General features: G+C 37.4%; 1 protein-coding gene across 1 annotated transcript in view; it reads left to right on the plus strand.

Annotated features, from left to right (window-relative positions):
- TGFBR1 (transforming growth factor beta receptor 1) overlaps nucleotides 1-22,050 on the plus strand; it is a 60,182-nt gene that overhangs the window by 14,799 nt on the left and 23,333 nt on the right. Inside the window, exons 2-4 of the mRNA XM_043974095.1 lie at nucleotides 12,663-12,905; nucleotides 13,812-14,051; nucleotides 20,391-20,621. Coding sequence (XP_043830030.1) covers nucleotides 12,663-12,905; nucleotides 13,812-14,051; nucleotides 20,391-20,621 — 714 coding nt within the window. The remainder of the gene's footprint in view (nucleotides 1-12,662; nucleotides 12,906-13,811; nucleotides 14,052-20,390; nucleotides 20,622-22,050) is intronic.

The following is a 22,050-nucleotide window of genomic DNA, read 5'->3' on the forward strand; positions in this document are numbered from 1 at the left end:
TTGGAAGAAAGTCTTTCTCAAGACACTCAGATACTTGCTAAGTGTGACTCTAGTGTCTGAGGCAGGATCTGAACTGACGAAGATACATTTTCTTGACTCCAAGCACAATACTCTAGCCACTGCACTGTCTAGCTGCCCCTTTAGCATTTGGTTAAGTCATTAAATGATTTATTAAAATTGCTTATGTAAGCTTAGATTTATGTGACTACCCTCTTGGAACAGGAAAACCAATCAATTCTTTCAGTTGTGAGAAAATAATGGGATTTGGCAGATACTCAAAGGCCCACCTGGAGGTTAATCTAAACTGATTCAATTAAGTGAGAATGGTTGACTTTGCTGATTAGCCTACTTAAAGTTAATTAGATTGTAACCACACCTGACTGGCCCTTAAGAAGGTATTGTTCTCAGAAGCTAAGGACTTTGAACTCAACATGAGACCACCTTCAAGTCCAGTGAACCAGTGGATTTGGATGACGCTAACCAATCAGCTGGAACCAGTGTGTAAGGACTGCCTCTGCTCCAGACCTCTAAAAAGCTTCCACATTCAGTTTGCTGGAGCAATTGGTGGTTGAAGCAAGCTCCATGTGGAGGACTCAAGGAATAACCAGACCAGGCTGGAACTCTAGGGTAGCTAGGTCTTTTCTTAACTTTTTGAACTCCATGTGTTCTCTTTTTACTAATACCTGTTATGCTTTAATAAATGCTTAATGCCCAAGGACTGGTGCTAAAGCTTCTAATTCAAGGCGACCACACATTTAGATTTTAAACATCACACAATATTTTCAGAGATTTAACCTAATTAAAATAGATTTGTTTGCATCTAAATTTCTTTTTTGTGAACTTGAATATACACTTAAATTCCCCATCTTCATCTCCATAATATCCATTTATCTACCACTTGTGAATCTAGTACCCCCTATTTCCAACCATATTTTTTATTAGTTATACACACGTCAGCCACTAGAGCTGGTTGGGATTGAGGGAGTAAGTAGGAGGGAAGGTTCTTTTACCTCCACCATAAATCTTATCAAAAAAGTGTAAGAGGGGAGAGAACATGGAACTGTTCCAGCCATAGCATGAAGGCGTCTTTACCCTCCAACATGGCAGTTGGTCCTTAAGAGGGTTCTGGACTGGGGGCTCCTCTGATGCCTGGAATCTTCAAAGACTTTTTGCTTCATCTCAGGCATCCCTGGTTCCTGACCTAATTAGGGTCATCATTTGGCCCATTGTGTACTATATCTTTTCTGGGTCTTCTAGTTCTGGGTAAAATAATAGCTTTACTCAGCAGGAATTCTTCTGGTGATAGAAAATGCCTTTATCCTTTCCTGCTCCATTGGCCAGCAAAGCTTTGTTCTAGAGGTAAAGAATATCTTATGTTGTATCTCCCAATCTTTTTTTTTTTTTTGTGGCTGTATGCAGATTAGGTGTCAGCTTCTCTGCAAATGAGGTGTCAGCTGTCCTTTGTGCTTAGTTCCCTGACCATACTGTACTTTCTTTTCTCTCTTTTGTTTGCTTGTCCCTGGAGGAACTTTTTTTTGTACTCAATTTTATTTTCAATTCCAAAAATCTCTCCTCCCCCCTCCACTGAGAAGACAAGAAAAAATAAAATTTGTTATAAATATGTGTAGATAGTTAAAACAAATTAACTATTCTCCTTTCCCCAACACACACACAAAGGAAGAAAAAGAAAGAAATAGAAAAAATAAGCTTCATTCGGTATTTTGATTCCATCAGTTCTCTAGAGAGTGGATAGCAATGTTTCATCATGCATCCTTTGGAATTTTGGTGGCTCATTTTATTGATCAGTTACTAAGTATTTCAAATTTGATTGTTTCTACAAGATGTTGTTATTGTACATATAGTTCTCTTGGTTCTGCTCACTTTACTTTGTATCAGTTATACAAATTTTCCCATGTTTTTCAGAAACCATTCCCTTGATCATTTCTTTCAGCACAATACAGCAGTATTACATCACACTCATATACCATAACTTGTTTAGCCATTTCCCATGTGATGAGTTATTTGCTATCACAAGAAGAGCTGCTATAAATATTTTTTGTATTATGGGTCTTTTTCCTATTTCTTTGATCTCTTTGGAGTAAAATAGACCTAGTAGTGGTATTGAGGGGCAGTTAGGTGGTACAGTGGGTAGGGTTGTTCAGCTTGGAGTCAGGAAGACTGCTTCATAAGTTCAAATCTGGCCTCAGATACTTGCTAGCTGTGTGACCCTGGGCATGTCATTTAACCCTGTTTATCTCAGTTTCCTCATCTGTAAAATGAGCTTCAGAAGGGAATGGCAAACCTCTCCCAGTATTTTTGTCAAGAAAACTGTAAATGGGGTGACAAAGTTGGACACAATTGAAAAATGACTGAACAGCAACAAGTGGTATCACTGGGGGTATGCATAGTTTAATAGCTTTTTGGGCATAATTCCAAATTGCTCTCTAGAATGGTTGAATTAGTTCACAGCTCCACACCTTTTCCAATTTTGTCATTTTCCCTTTTTGTCATCTTAACCAGTCTCATGGGTGTGAAGAGGTACCTCAGATTATTAATGATTTAGAGCATTTTTTCATATGGCTGTTGATGGTTTTGATTTTTTTCTTTTTTTCTTTTTTTTTGTTAGTGAGGCAATTGGGGTTAAGTGACTTGCCTAAGGTCACACAGCTAGTGTGTTAAGTGTTAAGTGTCTGAGGCCAGATTTGAACTCAGGTATTCCTGATTCCAGGGCCGGTGCTCTATCTGCTGCGCCACCTAGCTGCCCTGATTTTTTTTTCTTCTACAAACTCTCTTCCTGTTCTTTGACCATTTATTAATTGGGCAGTGGCTCTCAATTCTTGTAAATTTGGGTAAGTCCTCGATATATTTTAGAAATTAGACCTTTATCAGAGAAACTTGCTGTATTTTTTCTCAGTTTTTTGCGTTTCTCCTAACTTTAGAAGCATTGATTTTCTTTATGCAAGACCTTTTTACTTTAATGTAATCAATCAGTTTACTCTCTGTCACTTGTTTGGTCATAAACTCTTCCCCCAATCATAGATTTGATTAGTAATTTTTTCCATGTTCCTAATTTGTTTATGATTTCATCTTTGATGTCTGAATCACGAGCCCTTTTTAAGTTTATCTTGGTGTATGGTGTGAGATGCTGGTCTATGTCTACTTTCTGTCAGACTATTTTCTTGGAGGAACTTTGTTTTCAGAGCCTGCAACCTTGGTCCTCTCCATTTCTTGCAGGGTTTTGTTGTTCTTCCTCATTTCCTTAACCCTCTCACAGTTCTTTTCAGTCTTTCTTCATGGGACTGAGAAACATAGTCCTCTACTTTACCTTTATTCAAATTGGCAGCTTCTGCACTGTGACTAGATGTTGATACACTGCTCACTTGATCTCCTTTCCATTAGGTAGTCCTGAGAGAAGAGCCTTTTGCATTTTAATGATAAGACAGACTTTTCCTAAAAGACCTAAAGTCCATCATTTTCAGGCGTTTGACCTTCAGATATGTGTATGTATTGCCTTATTAATGAGACTGTAGGGATCATCCCTATTTATTAAGCAGTGATAGAGTGAGGTGGTAGGAAGATAATTTTCCTGAGCACTCTCAGCTAAATCCAGTAAAATTCAGGCTTCCCTTAATCCTTCTGGATAATAGATTCTCTTTTTATGAAGACACAGCTGGGCCCAAACTAAACCCAATTAATTTCATAAAACCATTGCTATAAATGGAAAGTAAGTTCTTGGACAGTTAAAAGTATTACTTCATAAAAAGATGATACTACTAAGCACCCTTTAAGAAGAATACCATTATCACTGTGTTCCTTTCTTTCCAGATATAGTCTTACTATAACTTGACCATTGCTTTAGTGACCTTGGTTCTGCCTATTCCCTGATGGTTAGAAGAAAACTCATACTCATTTGGGCCAGGGATTAGTTTGCCAGGACACCCCCTTTTCCTGCTTCTTCCTCTGAGTAAGAAGTTGCCTAGCAGCCTACCTAACTCTCACTCACCCAGACAGATATGGTCTCTCATTTATCAGACTTCTCCTTGGGAAAGGTATCTTGGAGGAGTGACTAATATTGCTTAAAATTTTTTTAGGCTAGGTACACTTTGAGCCATTGTGAAGCCATGGACATTTAAGGGTATCACGCTCCCGTTATTGCTTAATTTCAGATTAAGCGTCACTTATCCTCCTAAGAAATTGGGACATTGATCATTTGGGGAGGGGAGTAGGTCATGTAACTGTTAGCATGTCAGTTTTGTTCTTTATCAGAATTTACAAGACAAAATAGATCCACCAACTAAGAACAGCCATATATCACTACATAGAACCTAGAAAAAGCCATCAATTTGTATCCAGACTAAGTGGCATTTGGGTATCATGGTTAGAGAAGTGGCCTTAAAGCCAGGAAGACATAGATTTCAAGTCCTCCATCACAGACATACTAACTGAGATAAGAAGGGACTGCTCTTTAAGCATAGGGGCAGAATGTATAAGGAGAGAAATGGAAGATGGAATGTCCTATATTGAAAATAACAAGTAAACCAGTTTGTCTAGAAGGTAGTATATTTGGAAAGGATAGTAGGATGAATTCGGGTAGCTAGGTGGTACAGTGCATAGAGTTTCTGGAATCGGGAAGGTTCATGTTCCTGATTTCAAATCTGGCCTCAGACACATATTAGCTGTGTGACTTTAGGCAAGTCACTTAGCACCCTGTTTGCCTCATTTCCTCATCTGTAAAATGAGGTGGACAAGGAAATGTCAAACCACTCCTGTATCTTTGCCAAGACAATCTTAAATTGGGTCATGAAAAGTCAGATATGATTGAAAACCAACTGAACAAAAAGTATAAAACCAACCTGGAAAGAGGCTGGTTGGAACCAGATTGTGAATGGCCTTACATGTCAAATATAGACAAGAGTTTGCATTTCCTCCTAGAGGCAATAGGAGCCACTTGAGCAGGAGAGGCAAGAGAAGTCACTTCAGACAAGATCAGATTTGGATTTAGGAATATATCAGTTTGGCACCTATGGAGGATAAATTAAAGGAAAAGATTGGAAGTAAGAAGACCAACTAGAAGGCTATTGCAATAGGTCAGAGCAGAGGCGATAAGGGATTGAACCAGGTTGAGGTTCCTGTGAATATGAGAGATGTTATAGAAGTAGAATTTGATTGGATATAATGTAGTGAGTTTGGTAGATTCCTAGGTTGTGAATGTGAATGACTAGAATAATGGTGATGCCTTCAACTAAAATATGCAAACTAGGAAGAGGGATAGGTATTGAGGGGAAGATAATAAATTCTGTTCTGGACATGACCAGTATGAGATTGGGCATCCAGTTGTGTGAATTAGGAGTGGAGCTCAGGAGAGAGAAATGTTTGTGGGGAGGGGGAGATGGTAAATTCAACTTGTATATGTATGTGATGATTGAAAACATGGAAAATATACCTAGAAGAAGCCCTCAGACAGGACCTTGGGAGAATACCCCCATTTAAGAGAGATGACGGGAAAAATAGGCCAGCAAAAGAGGAAGAAAAGGAACCTCATCAGGTGGCAAGAGAATTATTCTTTCTAGTTCTGGATCCAGTAGCCTAGCAACTTTACCTAATCACCCAGGATTAAATCCTATGACTGTTCCCTTTTTGACATAGCTTCTGATTGTAGAAGTGACAAGGTAGGGAATTCTGTGTACAATCCTTTAAAGAAACAAGTCTGTCGAAAGACTTAACTCCAGTAGTAGAAATGTTTCACAACTTGGTAGGGCTTGTGGAACATTAACCTTCCACCATTCCTTTTTGGAAGGGAAACTATTCAGTCTTCTCTCCCTTAATTTTAAATTTTAAACTAGTTAATTCCTTATCAGATTCCCAGCTCCCCTTTTAGCTTATATTATCAGATGCCTCCTTCAGAAAACCCTTTTCTTAGTAAAGATCTCTTTGACTAGGTGGTGAATGGACTCTGAGGTCTGGTGTATGGCATCTTCAGTTATTAGCTGAAATTTATACAGCGTTTTAAGATTTGCAAAGTACTTTATGTATATTATCTCATTTGATGCTTCAGTAGTCTCCTGAAGGGTTAATCTTGGTGATCAAGAGGCTGTGTTTTGGTATTGGTCCTGATATCTATCCTTAGACCATGACAAATTGTTTAAAAGTCTTCTCTCCTGTTTTTCTTGGGGGAGGGTGTGTGGGGAGGGGATCAGAAGAAGATGCTGGTTAGGAATGGAACTGGACTTCATAACCTTTAAAAAAATTTTTTTTCAAATCAACAAAAATCTGTCATCTCTACACACTATTGAAGAAGAAAGAAAAATAAAACTCTTGCTACAAACATGTATGGTCAAGCAAAACAAATTACTCACATAGGTCATATCCAAAAAATCCCTAAGCTAACAAAGTCTCAGTGAATACTCTTTTAAGTCTATTAATGCTATCAGGAGGTGGGTAACGTTTCATTATGAATCTTGGAATTGTGGTTAGTCATTTTGTTTATCAGAGTTCCTAAGTCTTTCAAAGGTGTTTGTTATTATAGTATGTTTAATGTAAATTGTTTTCCTGTTTCTGTGCAATTCACTCTGCATCAATTCATACAAGTCTTCCCAGTTTATCTGAAACCTATATAATTTGTTACAGCCCAGTAGTAGTCATTTCGTAATGGATGGGTAATCCCTGTTTCCATATCTTTGACACTACAAAAAGAGCTTCTCTAAATATTTGTGTACATGAGTCCTTTTTTTCTTTCTTTGATCTGTCTGGGGTATAGACCTAGTAGTGGCATTACTAGGTCAAACAGTCTGTACAATTTAATAGCTTTTTGGGCATAGTTCCAATTTACTTCCCGGAATGACTGTACCAGTTCACAGCTCCATCAACAATGCATTAATGTATGTGGGGTTTTTTTGTTTGTTTTTTGCATTAATGCATGTTACCAGTTTTCCTACAGTCCCTCTATAGCATTTTTTTGGGGGGGCAGGGCAATGGGGGTTAAGTGATTTGCCCTGGGTCACACAGCTAGTAAGTGTCAAGTGTCTGGGACCGGATTTGAACTTAGGTCCTCCTGAATCCAGGGCCGGTGCTTTATCCGTGCCACTTAGCTGCCCCTAGCATTCCTTTTTTCCCCCCAACTTTTTCAGTCAGGTCAGGTTGTGAGCTAGAACCTCAAAGTTGTTCTAATGTGCATTCCTTTCATTGTTAATAATGTTAGAGAACTTTTTTTGGCTTTTTGCTTTTACAAAAGGATATTTATATCAAACATATGGTGAGAATAAGTATACAACTTGACATCTTAGAGCATTCTCTCTCCCCTTCCCCTCTTATACCACCTCTATCTATGAGCAGAGGAATGAGGTTCACAGTTTAGTGCAGTTCCTCTACAGCACAGTTCCAAGTTCCACATCTAGTGCTCCCCTTACTTCCTTGGGCTTAAGTCCTGGGCACCCTGCCTTCTCAGGACTTCCCTGCTGGGTTGGCTGGCTATATATCTGACCTTTAATCTTGGCTCCAAACTCACCGTGGTTTGAGTCCAGGTCTAGTGGGGATTATACCACCTGCATCTAAAATTGAGAAGGACGAATGAAACAGAACAAATAAAAACAAAACCCCAAGCTCATTTCTTAGGGCCACGGGGTAAAAGGGGAGACAGCAGGCCCTCAACAAGAAGAGTATTTTTTACCTATACCTTTTTATAGCTTGGATTTCTTCCTTTGAAAACTTGTTTTGGATAGAGCACCGACCCTGGAGTCAGGAGTACCTGAGTTCAAATCTGGCCTCAGACACTTAACACTTACTAGCTGTGTGACCCTGGGCAAGTCACTTAACCCCAATTGCTTCACTAAAAAAACAAAAACAAAAAACTCCTTTGACCATTTATTGGTTAGGGAGTTCTTATTCTTATAAATTTGAATCAACCCTATATATCTAAGAAATAAGACTTTAATCAGAGGACTTTGCTATAGTATTTTTCCTCATTTATGTGTTTATCTTCTTATTTTAGTCACATTGATTTTGTTTGTGCAAAACCTTCTAGTTTTATATAATGAAAATTGTTCATTTTTACCCTCTGTGAACTCATACTCTGACAGGTAATTTCTTCCTTCTCTAATTTATTTATCTCTTGATTTCTTTCAATTCCTTTTCTCCTAACTTTCGATTCATGAGCCAAGATATTCAAAGTTCTGGGAGGGCAAGTATTGAAAGTAGATTTTGTTTGTAAATGTGTCTTTCAAAGATTGTTAGAAATTTACTCTGAGGCTCAAAATTGGGATTTTTATCTCTTAATTTCCAAGGCAAACATCACCTTAAGTTTTTTTTTTTTTGTGACTATAGATAGCTTTAATTTCTTCATTTGAAAACTGCCTATTCATATCCTTTTGTTTATACATGCTTTACACTTTCAGATTTTTCTCCCTCCCTCCCTCCCCTCCCTCCCCCCTCCCCTAGACAGCAGGTAATCTGATATAGGTTATATCTATATATATCTATACATATACATATAGATATATATATACACACACATATATATACACATAATAACATTAATCCTATTTCTGCATTAATCCTGTTACAAGAGAAAGAATCAGAGCAGTGATGCAAAACCTCAAAATAGAAAAAAAAAACAACAGCACCCAAAACAAAAGAAATAATATGGTTCAATCAGCATCTATACTCCACAGTTCCACCTTAAGTTTTTAACTATTTAACACTAACATTTATTTTTAAAACCTACCTGAGACCTTTTTTCCTTTTGCACTCTTTCCTTCCTTCCATCCATACCTGTTTCTATCCATTCTTTTTTTTTTTTTTATGCCTTCAGCATACAGTGAAATGGAAAAAGACTCCTGTTACCCACTATCTAGGTTTCTTTAGTTCTACTGACTTAAAAATACTTCTTTTCACAGACTCTGTGAAAGGCATTGTGATAGGTCTAAAATAGTTTGGACCTTTTAATATATTTTGTACCTCATAGATGAGATCAGTGGGGAAATGGATTAAACCGAGCCTTTCAACCATAACAATAAGATCAAAATCAGGATTCCCTCTAAGCTTTGCCCCAATATATGTATACTTTGGTGTAGTGGCAAGAACATAGGACTTACTCAAAGTCAGAGGATCTAGGTTTGAGTTGTGGCTGAAACTGTTTATGTGACTGGAGACACACTGCACCTCAGTTTTCATACCTCTAGAATGGATATAATACTATTGTACTATTACTTATAGGGTTGTTGTTAGGTGCTTAAAGATTTTTTTTTGTTCCCTTTCTAGGGTTGTTATCTATATTCTTCCCCTTGGGTGTGTCCTAGGGTTTTCTCTGGGCATTTTCTCTGGAGGTCCCCCATTCCTGGAATTCTCTCCCTCATCTCTGCCTCCTGGCTTCCCTGACTTACCTCAAGTACCAGCTAAAAGATTACTTTCTACAGGAAGCCTTTCCCAATCTCTGTTAATTCTAGTACCTTCCCTCTGTTGCTTATTTCATTTTTGTTTTGTATGTTGCTTGTTTGGATATAATTGTATGTAGGTTATCTCCTTCTGAGCTTCTTGAGGGCAGGAACTGTCTTTTGCCTTTTTTTGTATCCCCAGTTCTTAGCACTGAGTTTGGTATATAGGGGTTTAATAAATTCTTATTGACTGACTGTATATTCTCTCTCTTAATTCATCAGCTCCTATGCAGATGATTCCCAAATCTGCTTATCCAGCCTTCTCTCTCCTAGATGGACATCTCACATTTAAATGTTCCTTTAGTCATCTTAAACTCAACATGTCCACTAACCCACCATTCCTCCTAATTTCCACATTTCAATTGAGGGGACCACTATTCTCCCAGTAACCTATGTTCAAAACCCTTCTAAGAAATATTCATGGTCAAGTAAAACAAAATCCTACAATGCCATGTAAAAAATACATGACACATTCTGCATCTTGAATATCATTACCTCTCTGTCAGGGTAGCATTCCTTCATTATTGGTATTCTGGAGTCATGGTTGGTCATTACATTGATCAAAGTTTTTAATTCTTTCAAAGTTGTTTGTTCTTATGTTATTACTATAGTATAAATTGTTCCTCTGATTCTGTTAACCTCATTCTGCATCAGTTTGTATAAGTCTTCAAGGTTCTCTGACACCATGTTATGTTACACATTCATATAATACTTTGTTCAGCCATTTCTCAATTGATGGGTACTCCTTTAGGGAGTACTCCCCTTTCTAGTTCTTTGCCATTATAAAAAGAGCTGCTATAAATATTTTTGTGAGTCATTTTATTTTCTTTGATCTCTTTGGGTTGTAGGCAATAATGGGATTGCTATGTGAAAGGACATGTGCAGTTTGGTAACTTTTTAAGTATGTTCTAAATTGCTTTCCATAATGGCTAGACTAATTCCCAGTTGTACCAACAATGCATTGATATACCTGTTTTCCCACAACCCGTCCATTATTTGTCAGTTTTGCCAGTCTGAGACAAAATGACTGCCTTGGAACTCCCTTCACCCCTTTAAGGCTTAACTCCAGTGCCACCTCAAGTAATCCTGTTTTGATTTTCCCCAGTTATTAATGTTTATCCTCCTTCCTGTCTCCCCCCCACCCCCATTGTGTATTTATTTTGTATATGGTTTATCTTCAGGGTGAACATGTTGTATACCTTCAATAAGCTTCTTCTATACAAGAATAGTGATCCAGAGCCTAGCATAACCCATGTATGTTCTTCTTTTTTTTTTTTTTTAAGTGAGGCAATTGGGGTTAAGTGACTTGCCGAGGGTCACACAGCTGGTAAGTGTTAAGTGTCTGAGGTCGGATTTGAACTCAGGTACTCCTGACTCCAGGGCTGGTGCTGTATCCACTGCACCACCTAGCTGCCCCCATGTATGTTCTTAATAAATAAAGGTTTGTTGTTTGTTTGAATTGTAAAGTATAAATATAAAGTGTAAACTCAGTGATTTGCCTTAGTGATAAATTCATGCTTCAAAGGAATCAAGAAGGGGAAATTCTATTCTTGTTCTCACTAACAGGGAATTGGTTGGTAGGGTGGATATATTGAGGACCCTATAGGGAAGTGGCGATTTACTTACTTGGTGTTACGGAAAGAGAAAACCTGGGCATGGTCTAATAGGCACACTAGATTTAAGCAAAGCAGATTTCAAATGGTTTGGGGAAAGATAGTTGAGAGCCCACAAAGCACAATTCTAAGGGAAAGTCATCACAGAAAGGATGGGAGATTATGAAAAATTAAATCCTGAAGAGGCAAAGGGAAACAATTCCAATGAGGAAGAAAAATAGAATCCTGTAAAAACAGTGTCAGACAAACAGTCTGAAGATGAAACTGAGGTTAGTGAAGGAAGTGTTGTTTGTCCTTCATTTTTGAAATTAAAGACAACAAAAATTTTTTTGGTAGCTTTGTTGGGAGAAAATGGAAGATCAGAGAAGGGCTAGGACTTAGCTTGGGGTGTATAAGCTGTGACTGAAAACAAATAGAAGGTTGAACTGTTCAGTTCTTCTGCTTGTTATTTTCTGCCAGCTTCCCCCTAGAGCTCCCATTTAAAAAAAACAAAAACCATGAGATTAGGAGTAGGGAGACACCTTCAAAACAAGCATTGTTGAGCAAAAGGGATCCACACAGTGGCCATGTCCAGAACTGTGTCTCTTTCAGCACCTTGAGTCTATTACTTTCCCAGGATGTGGGTAATGTGCTTCGTTAGAGATAGATGCTGGTTATCAGCCTGATCAGCATTCTTTTTTCCTTCAAAGCTGTTTTTCTTTCCAGTGTTGTCTTTGTATAACTTGTTCTCCTGGAGTCTCACTTCACTCTACATTAGCTTATATCACTTTGGATTCTCTGAAGTTGTCTGTTTTGTAATAACCTTATATTGATATACTAGTTTGTTCAGTCATTCTCCAATTAATGAGTACTTCCTTAGATTTTAGTTCTTTGCTTTTGCTTTTTCTTCTTTCCCTTTTTGTTTGCATTTAATCCCCACTTGAGCATCAGGAAGTTTGTTTTGCTTGTCTATATTTGAGGCAGTGAGATGGTATGGTGAGAAAGAGCTCTGGATTTAGAGTCAGAAAGACCTGAATTCTAATCCTGATTCAAACATTTACTTGGGTAAGTTGTTTCATCTTTCTTTGCCTCAGTTTCCTCATCTGTAAAATCAGGATGGATATATAAATATATACACACACACATACATATATATATATCACCTACCTCATAGAGATGTTATGAGGATCAAATGAGATATTTAAAGCACTTAGCACGTAGTAGGTGCTACATAAATGGGGGGCAGGGAGAAGTGGAAGGAGCTCTTCTGTGCTCCTGTTAATTAGGCAGTGACCTGCAAAAAGGGCAGTAGGGAGTGAAGTGACCATTTCAGCTTCTTTCTTTAATGACCTTAATAGTAGTATACCTAGCTCCTTACTCCATACATGATCTCCTTATACATAAAAAAAAAGAATGCTGGTCTTAGATGTAGGCCTATTTCTCTGGTCTGCCAGAAGTAATTACCCAATGTTGTAGATCCCATATATGTCAAATTTCTTGATAAGTTGGGATGCTTGGTTTAATATAGATAGCATAATTGCTAATACAATTTTTTTTAAGTATTATGCAAGGAAGTATAAGACCACTTAAAGTTTTTCTCACTTCAAAGCTTTTATTTCTAATTCTGCATTTTTCTTTCCAGGTTTGCAGTGTTTCTGCCACCTCTGTATTAAAGAAAATTACACGTGTGTGACAGATGGACTTTGCTTTGTTGCTGCAACACAGAGTGCAGACAAAGTTATATACAATAGCATGTGTATACCAGAAGTTGATTTAGTTCCCCGAGATAGGCCATTTGTATGTGCCCCCTCTTTAAGAGATGGATTTTTGATGTCACCTTTCTGTTGTGCCAAAGACCACTGCAATAAAATAGAATTCCCAACAGGTGAGTTTATTTTTTTTTCGTAATTGGTTAGAATCATATAATTTAAAAATAGAAGTCTTCTAAATCAGCAGTTCTCAAGCTTTTTAGTCTCAGAACTCCTTTACCTCTGACTAAGGAGAATTAGGAGTCATTGTTGTGTGTGGTTCCTTGAAGGCATGGAGCCGAGCCTACCAGATAGGAAGGATCTTTAAGATCAAGAATTTTTATTGGGGGGTGGGGTTTTTCTCCTCCTCACAGGTATTATTGACTTATGGAAATAAAATCTGTGACTGATATGTTAAGTTTCTTACCTTCTCTGGACCTTAGTTTCCTCATCTGTAGTATGAACGTGTCAGACTAGATAATGTCTAAGATCTAGTAATACTGTCAGTGAATTGGATAAAAATTGTTATGACACGGTATTGGAGCAGAATAGAAGAATTTTGCCAAGGTCTTTGATCAATGGAATAAGAGTAGATACTTCTGTGTGACTACAGGTAGATAACAACTTCATTAATACCCCAAGGAAGCATAAGTAATGTATTTCTACAACTGCCTAAAATCTGGATCTGTATTGTATGTATACTTGAACAGGATTCTTAGACTTTTTTCCACTTCCTAGGACTCCTTTTCCATTGTTTAGCAATAAAGAAGTTAAGTAGAGCATCAGTCAACATGGTTTTTCTAATGTCTTTTTTTTTTTGTCTGTTTACCAGATCCCAGTGACTTATACATAGGCATACAGATAAATGTGAAGCTAAGCTAACTCTACCCTAAAACATCCATGGTTAGATGCATCATAGATCAATGTAATTTTACCCAGAAGTGTTTGATACAGGAAAAATGTAATAATGGCAGATAAACATACAACATGGAACTTAATTGAAGTTAATTTACTGGCTGCAATTTCTTTACACTCCCCTTTAGGTACTTCCCCAGTGAAACCGTCTAATCTTGGTCCTGTGGAATTGGCAGCTGTTATTGCTGGACCTGTCTGCCTTGTCTGTATTTCATTGATGTTGATGATCTATATTTGCCACAATCGTACTGTCATACATCATCGTGTTCCAAATGAAGAGGATCCCTCCTTAGATCGCCCTTTTATTTCAGAGGGCACAACATTAAAGGACCTAATTTATGACATGACCACGTCAGGATCTGGGTCAGGTAATGCATTTATTTTGGGGTTTTGATTAGGAGATTTAAGTAATTTTTAGTTTAAATTATCCTTAATTATTGTATCTGTCACCCAAACCTTTTAGCACAATTGATTAAAGCATGGAGCTAATGAAGAGCTGCATCAGATTTGATCCTCATGAGTGCATTAACTTGTTACAGTTAAAACCATAGCATTAATTTCTGATTCCCTGTCATTATAAGTTGTATCCCAGGGGATTTTGTGCAAAAAGACGCATCTTATTATAGAATAAAAATATTTTAGATCTGGAAAGTCCATTAGGAGGCCATTAAGTGTAGCTCATCCATTGTGTAGTAGAAGAAACACCACAGCGGGAGGCAGAAGGCTATGTTCTCATACTCTTTCTTCTACTAATACATGTGAACCTGAAGCAAGGCATTTAAGCTCTCTGGGTTTCAGGTTCCTTATCTTTCAAGTTTAGTAAATAATAGTTAGTATCTTTTTAAAAATGTTTCTGAAGGTAAAAAGGTAAAAAAACTACAAGGCACCACTCAAATATAAGATTGATTTCATAGAAAATTTTTTGAAAAGGATGTAAAGTGAATCAAAACAATGAAAAAATTAAGATTTGTGGTGTTTTTTTACTGGGAAAAACATGTGCCTCTAAGATGATAAAATAATTGTTTCTTGATCCATAAAATCTAGAGTGATCAATGTCATTCTGTTAGTCATTTTCTAAAGATCATAATTTTATTGGCATAGGTACTTCTTCCACTGAGATAATATAGCAATCTCTCCTAGGCAGTCTTAAGAATTGTTGTAGCCAAGTGAAATTGATTTTCTGATAAACCAGCATTGTGGAGGCAACTTACTCTGATCTTAGCTAGCCTGGTCCTTAGTACAGAAAGACCACTACACTAAGCCATTTCCTCTTGGTGGGCTTTGCAAGAGCTTATATTCCATTGTCATAGCCTTGTAAGAACCCAGGGTTGCTCTCATAACATAGTTAGGCTCCAGAGAAGATTTTATAGGAGAATTATGAGTTGTACTAGCAGAGATAATGAAGTTTGCCTTTATTTCATTAATGATGTAATATGTTACATAAAGCCTTGCTTTATAAAATCTTTCTTTTATAGAAACTGCTAATAATGTACCCATATTCTGATAGTTCATTTATATACCAATAAGTTTAATTGAGTTAGAACTACCCTCAAAAGTTTGTATGATGAAGTCTAGGTATATATTTATATCTACTAGAACATATAGCTCTTTCATGAAATTGGAGCTTATCCTTTTGATTTCTTGCTTTTTCTTCCTTCTTTCCTCTTCCCCATTTCTTCCCCCTGCCAAAAAAAAAAGCCTTGAATATAGTTTGGGAAAAGATAATGGGCATAATATTGAATAATTTCTCAGTTCTTTTCTGTTTTGCTTAATTTTTAAATTTTTTTTTATGGGGCAGTGGGGGTTAAGTGACTTGCCCAGGGTCACACAGCTAGTAAGTGTCAAGTGTCTGAGGCCGGATTTGAACTCAGGTACTCCTGAATCCAGGGCCTGTGCTTTATCCACTGCACCACCTAGCTGCCCCTTAATTTTTTAAAAAGACAATTTAAGGTCATCTTTCTTTGTCAAAACTCATTATATGCCCAATGCCTATTTAGATCTACCTGTGGAGTGGGAAGAACTGTTTTTTTGAATGATGTGATTCTTCACCTCAGATGGCTTATAAAAGCCTAATAACCATATTGTATGGACCTAAGACAGTCACCAGTTAGGGTGTGTTAGAAATAGACTTTTAAAGGTTTATTTTACTTGTGAAGGGAATACTAAAAAAATGCATTCATAATGTGAATGTGTGTACATTTCTTTATAACTAAGTATTGTAGTTCTGTAGAAGGGGTGGGTTTTAATGTTTTTTATTGTAAAAAACTCTCAAGTTTAGTAGTTCCTTTTACTTATTTACTAAAAATTATCCTTTTAAAAATAACAAGGCATAATTCAAGATAGTATTTTTTGATGGAAAAATTTGATCAAGTTATATTGTCTAGGACTTTATTTCTTCTTCCTGTATTCAAAATTAAGTTTATTCAGCAGCTGTCAGCAAAAATAGCCCCCTTTGTGAGCATGAGTCTTGCCTCTTTCTCTGCTTCCTCCAAATGGGCTAATTTTAAACATGAATATCTGTTGTCACCAGACTAAACATTACTAATCAGAACACTGGCCAATGTTTACAAAGAAGAACAATTAAGTTAGTGAATCATGTGGCTATTTATTACATTTATATTTTCAAAATGTTTCATATTTCATATACAGGGATCCAAGCTTATAAAAATGGTTTCATTTACTCCCTGATAGAGTTCTTCCAATAAAAATTGGATGACTATTTATCAGGATGCTGTACTAAGGGTTTGTTACTCAGCCAGAAGTTAGAGTAGTTGAACTCTGAGGCAAATAGCCTTGAATTAAATAAATAGGCAGTTAGTACTGAGAAGAGACGTAAATAGCAGCATGATTTACTAATTTTCCCTGGGGTGAATAGTAGGGTTTTAACATTTGTTTGAGTTATTGTACTGTGAGTGGAGGTTCTTAGAGGACAGGAAGTAAATAAAATAACTCAAATACAGTGTTACAATCTAATAGATATTTAGAATTTTAAGGTCAAACACATTTTTAACCTGAGACTAGTTTAGTTCAAACTAGCTCCATTAACAAAAGTAAGCAATTGGTTGTCTTTAATGTAGCAGACAGTAGTTAGATGCACACTAATTTCTTTTCAGGTTGTTTATGAGATATTTTTAAAGCTTTAAAAAATTTGGCTAAAATCCATTTTAACTATAGGGTTCTATGAAGTAAAGTGTTTGACACTTTGACTAAATTTTTACATAAACCTCTTTAATGGTCTGCTTTTCAGTGTCTCTACTTTCCATGCCACATAAATTAATTTTTTATCATGCCACAAAATCACAGTTATAACATAATCTCAACTGGGTCTTCACTGCATCAAGGCAGTCCTTTCGTATCTCACTAATCAGTTCATTATTCCATTCACCAGAATGACTTTTCCAAACTTTTTCATCCTCTCATGGTTCCCTCTCCCTTCACCTCTCTCAGTTGAGAATCTTGTCTCATTTCACTGAAAAAAAAAATAACCCAACAACTGAAACCATTTGCTGAGAGCTTTTGACTCCCCTCCCCACCCCCCATGTCCCTTGAAGTAGTGACCCTTCTTCTTGCCAAAATGAACTCCAAAATGCACATCTCTACTCCATCCCTAATTCTTAAGCACATTGTCCCCTCTGTTAGCCCCACTTTTTCACTAATCTTGAATCTTTCTCTGCTTCCCTCATTTTTTTCAGAGGGGCCCATGCTAGCTTTCATTCCCTTCGAGACTATTTTTGGCTTACAGACTTCAAAACCATGCCCCCTAAACTTTTACTTTTCAACTCCCCTTTTGTATGTTGTCTTCCCCTGTTAGAATGTAAGCTCTTTAAAGGCAAGGACTGTTTTTCTTTTGGGTTGTTATTTTGTAGCCCCAGTATTTACAGTGCCTGGCACATAGTAAGTGCTTAATAAAGGCTTCTTTGCTTACTTCTTTGCTCTCTGCTCACAGGCCCATATCTCCCCACCTTTAGAAGAAGCCACACTTGATCTTTCATTTTTTTCTAGCTCTCATCTTCTCTTTTGTGGCTAAACTCCCTGAGGAAGAGCTCAACAACCAATGCTTCTACTTTCTTTCCTTTCACCCTCTTTCTTAACTTTCTTAACTTTTTCTAGTCTGGCTTCTGACAGTGCTCTGTCCATGAGATCAGTAATCTCTTAATTGCCAAATTAATGACCTTTTCTCATTCTTCATCTTTCTTGACCTCTTGGCAGCCTTTGACACTGCATCTCACCCTCTTTTCTTTGATAATCTCTTTTCTGTTTTCACGATACCCCTCTCTCCTTAGTCTTCTTTGCTGGATCTTTATTCAGGCCATCACTGTTAATCATATGTGTCTCTTAAGGCTCTATCCTAGGGTTCTTTCTGTGTTGTTCAATTGTTTCACTCACGTCTGACTCTTTGTGCCATCTAGCTGCTCGCTCTCCTTCCCTTTTCCCTCATACACCTTTATTTTATAGTTTCATCAGTTCCCATAGATTCTATATCTCAGATGTGGTGTTTTTTAACCTAAACCTTTCTTTGGTCTCACATTTTCAACTTCTTATTGTTTGCCTCTACTTCAGCCTCTTAAAGTCAACATGGTCACAACTGAACTGAACTATCTTTCCCTTAAGCTCTCACCTCTTCATAACTTCATAACTTTTTTATTACTCTGAGGAATTCCCCCAGCCTCCTGATGACTGAGGCTCACAGCCTAGCTGTCATCTTCACTCTCCTCCACATAAGGAATCCGTTGGCAAAATCCTGTAGATTCTGTCTTTGCAACATTTCTCATATATCTCCTTTTCTCCTGACGCTGCCACCATACTGTTACAGGCCCATATCACCTTATACCTGATAAAGTGATAAGGGCCTGTAACAGTGTAGTGGCAGTGTTCTGGTTGGACTTCCTGCTTCAAATCTCATCCATCCCTTCCCCAGCTACCAAAGTAATTTTTAAAAAGTGCGGGCCTGACCATGGAATCCCCTCTCTCCCCCCCTCCCCCCAGTTAGTAAACTTCATTGGTTCCCAATTACCTCTAGGATCCAATATAAAATCATTGGATCAATCATAAAATCATATAAAATCATTGTTTTTCATTTTGTTTTCAAAGAGGACCAGTGACATCATGGGTGATTTTTGCCTTTGTGTGAATTGAATGTAAGTGAGACAAAGTTGCAAAGTCTCGCTGTCTCCTTCAGACAGTCCAGTGGAAAAACAGAAGTTAAGATGACCATATGTATTGGATAACCTTGGCATCTTTGATGTCTGACCAAGGTCTAAGTACTCCACAGCACCTGATTCAGCTGCCTTCATAGCCATTGGAACAAATTGTTTTCATCTGCCCATTCTGCCATGGGAAAATCTTTACATGTTTGGAGTATACGTCCCCCTACTTTACCACTTGGGTTTAAGGCTTCTCAGTTACCCTGAATCTGATTTAACCCATTGGCTGAGACGGTTTTACCTGAGTGTGGCTGCTGCACATGCTACAGCATTTTTGGAGCCACAGGTGAGAGCTGGGTGGCAGATGAATGCCAAAGGTGAATGAGCAGCCCTGAAAAGGGCTCAGTAAGTCCTTATTCCAGAGGTGCTAGTGCCCCTGTGGTAGCTAGGTGGTTCAGTGGATGGAGCACTGGGCCTGGAGTCAGGAAGACCTGAGTTCAAATCTAACTTCAGACACTCATGGCTTATGTGACCCTGGGCAAGTCACTTCACCTCTGTTTGCCTTAATCCACTGGAGAAGGAAATGGCAAAGCACTTCTGTATCCTTGCCAATAAAACCCCTAAGGATCATGAAGACTTGGACATGACTGAACAACAACAAAGCATAAAATCATCGTGGAACTTTTAAACCCTTCATAATGAGCCCCTTCCTTCTGACCTCTCCAGTCTAATTACACCTTACTCCTTTCCACTTTAATTTACAGTGATCGTACTTGCTTTTTCACCACCTGGAATGCTCTAACTCCTGGCTTGTCAGCTTCCTTCAGATCTCAGCTAAAACCCTACCTTCTTCAAGAAACCTTTTCCTGAACCCCCTGAATGGTACTGCTTTCCCTTTGAGATTACTTCCAGTTAACCTCGTATATATCTTTATTTGTACATAGTCGTTTGTTTCTTTCTCCTACCCTCCATTAGATTATGAGCTCTTAGAGGGCAGGAATTGTTTTTGCATTTCTTTGTATTCTGTGCTGCCAACAGTGCCTAGCCCTTGGCAGATGCTTCTGACTGACTTGTTCTGCGTTCAGACTCCACATCATGACATTTAAAGTCATTTGATTTGACTTGAGTTTGTCTTGCTAAAGCTAACCCCCTTCTCTGCTGAGGTTAGTTTACTCTTCATTATCCCCTCATTCAGTTATTTTTGTGGCTTTACTTATATTTCCTTCTGTCTGGAATTCCTTCTCTCTTTCTTTATACCTCTCTCCCTATCCTTCAAAGTACCATTCAGATGCTGGCTTCTTTGTGAAGCCTTCTCAACTAGGTGAAGATTTCCTTCATTTGAACTATTATAGTACTCAGAGTATCCTTATTTTGCTAATTAGTTATCTTATGTGTCTAACTTAGCTAACAGTTCAGTTGGGCAGCTCTGTGAGGATCGTGACCATGTTCTTATATAGATTTGTACTAACCTTCATACTCTTTTTGCAATGTTTCATATATATATTATATAATATAAGAAATACTGTTTTGTTATATTTAATAACAATAATACTTTTTTTAAAGGATTACCATTACTTGTTCAAAGAACTATTGCAAGAACTATTGTATTGCAAGAAAGCATAGGGAAAGGTCGATTTGGTGAAGTCTGGAGAGGAAAATGGAGAGGAGAAGAAGTTGCAGTAAAAATATTTTCTTCAAGAGAAGAACGTTCATGGTTCCGTGAGGCAGAAATTTATCAGACTGTAATGTTACGTCATGAAAACATTCTGGGGTTCATAGCAGCTGACAATAAAGGTTGGTAAACTTAAAATCTCTATATGATAATTAGAAGAAAATAAACAATATTAACAAAACCTTTTAAAGATATAAACTAATGCAATTTGGTCAGAAATAGAAAACTACATGTAAATATGGGAAGACAAAGCATCATATAAATGTGAGCAGTTATAATTGAAAACAAGATGAAGTATAACATTGATATTAAATTCCATCTTATTATATTTGTCCCATCTTTTCAGCCTACCAGGGTCTCTAGATCCCAAATCTGTTAGATTAATTTTTAAACCACCCCAAATCATAGTCCCTTCCTAGTTTCCTGTTTCTATTGGAATATCACCAATCTTCTTGTCTCCTAGTTGTCAATACTTAGAGGATTGTCAGGCTCAAATGAGGCAATGGTGAAAAAGTGCTTTTACAGTGGGCCATTAGTCATAATTGTAAAAGTTGGTAGATATCACAGAAGTCTAATTAATATGCTATCCTTGGCACAATTTTATTTTTTGTCTGATTTTTGTGTATTTTTCATATTCAAATGATATTTAGGAAAAATGTTACAATGGGATTGTAGACAAAAAGCAAGAAGAGACCTTCAAAATCTAATCAAAAGCTTTTTCCTTTTAAAAGAGAGGAAATTGATCCCAGGGAAGAAAATGATTTGCTAAATTCACATGAGGTCTAACATTTGGGGTCTTCTTGACTCCAGGTCCAGCACTCTATACATTGTAACACCTAGCTGCCTTTAAAAAAAGGTGGGGGGGAAGTAGCTAGCATTTTAAGGATTACAAAACACTTGATTGATAATGTCATTTTATCCTCATAACAACCCTTCAAGGTAGGTACTGTTATCCCAGTTTTACAGATGAGGAAACTGGGGCAGAGGGAGGCTAAGTTACTTGCTTACTGTCACACAGCTGTTAAGTGTCTGAGGCCAAATTTGAACTCTGGGCTTCCTGACTCCAGGACCACTTAGCTGCCTCTAGCTAGGTATTTTGAAACATGACAGATTAAGATTATTCCTATGACATTTAGATAATTTTTTATATCTCATTATTCATATCAGGATGTTTATTATAAGTTTCAAGGTAATCGAACCTGTTTTGGATTTTTCTGCCAAGCATCCTCAATTTTATTTTTGTTTTGTTTGGGGCAAGGAAAGAAAATGGTGTTTAAAAGACCTAAACTGGATTTCAGTTTTCTACTTCACCCTTCATTGGTTATAAAGGTTCCATCTTTACCACTCTTAAATTCTTATATTTGACACCATTTTTTTAATACCAAGTAGGACTTTTAGACATGTTTCTTGGATATTTTAAGATTATAGGACAACTCTAATTTTGGAACACCCAGTCTTATGAACTATCCATATAATTAATCTGGCTTCAGATATTCAATGTCTAGATTCGTTGACCTATCTCCTTCTTTACCTCTCATTCCCCCAAAGCAG

The sequence above is a fragment of the Dromiciops gliroides genome, chromosome 1, assembly GCF_019393635.1.
Source record: "Dromiciops gliroides isolate mDroGli1 chromosome 1, mDroGli1.pri, whole genome shotgun sequence".
NCBI lineage: Eukaryota > Metazoa > Chordata > Mammalia > Microbiotheria > Microbiotheriidae > Dromiciops > Dromiciops gliroides.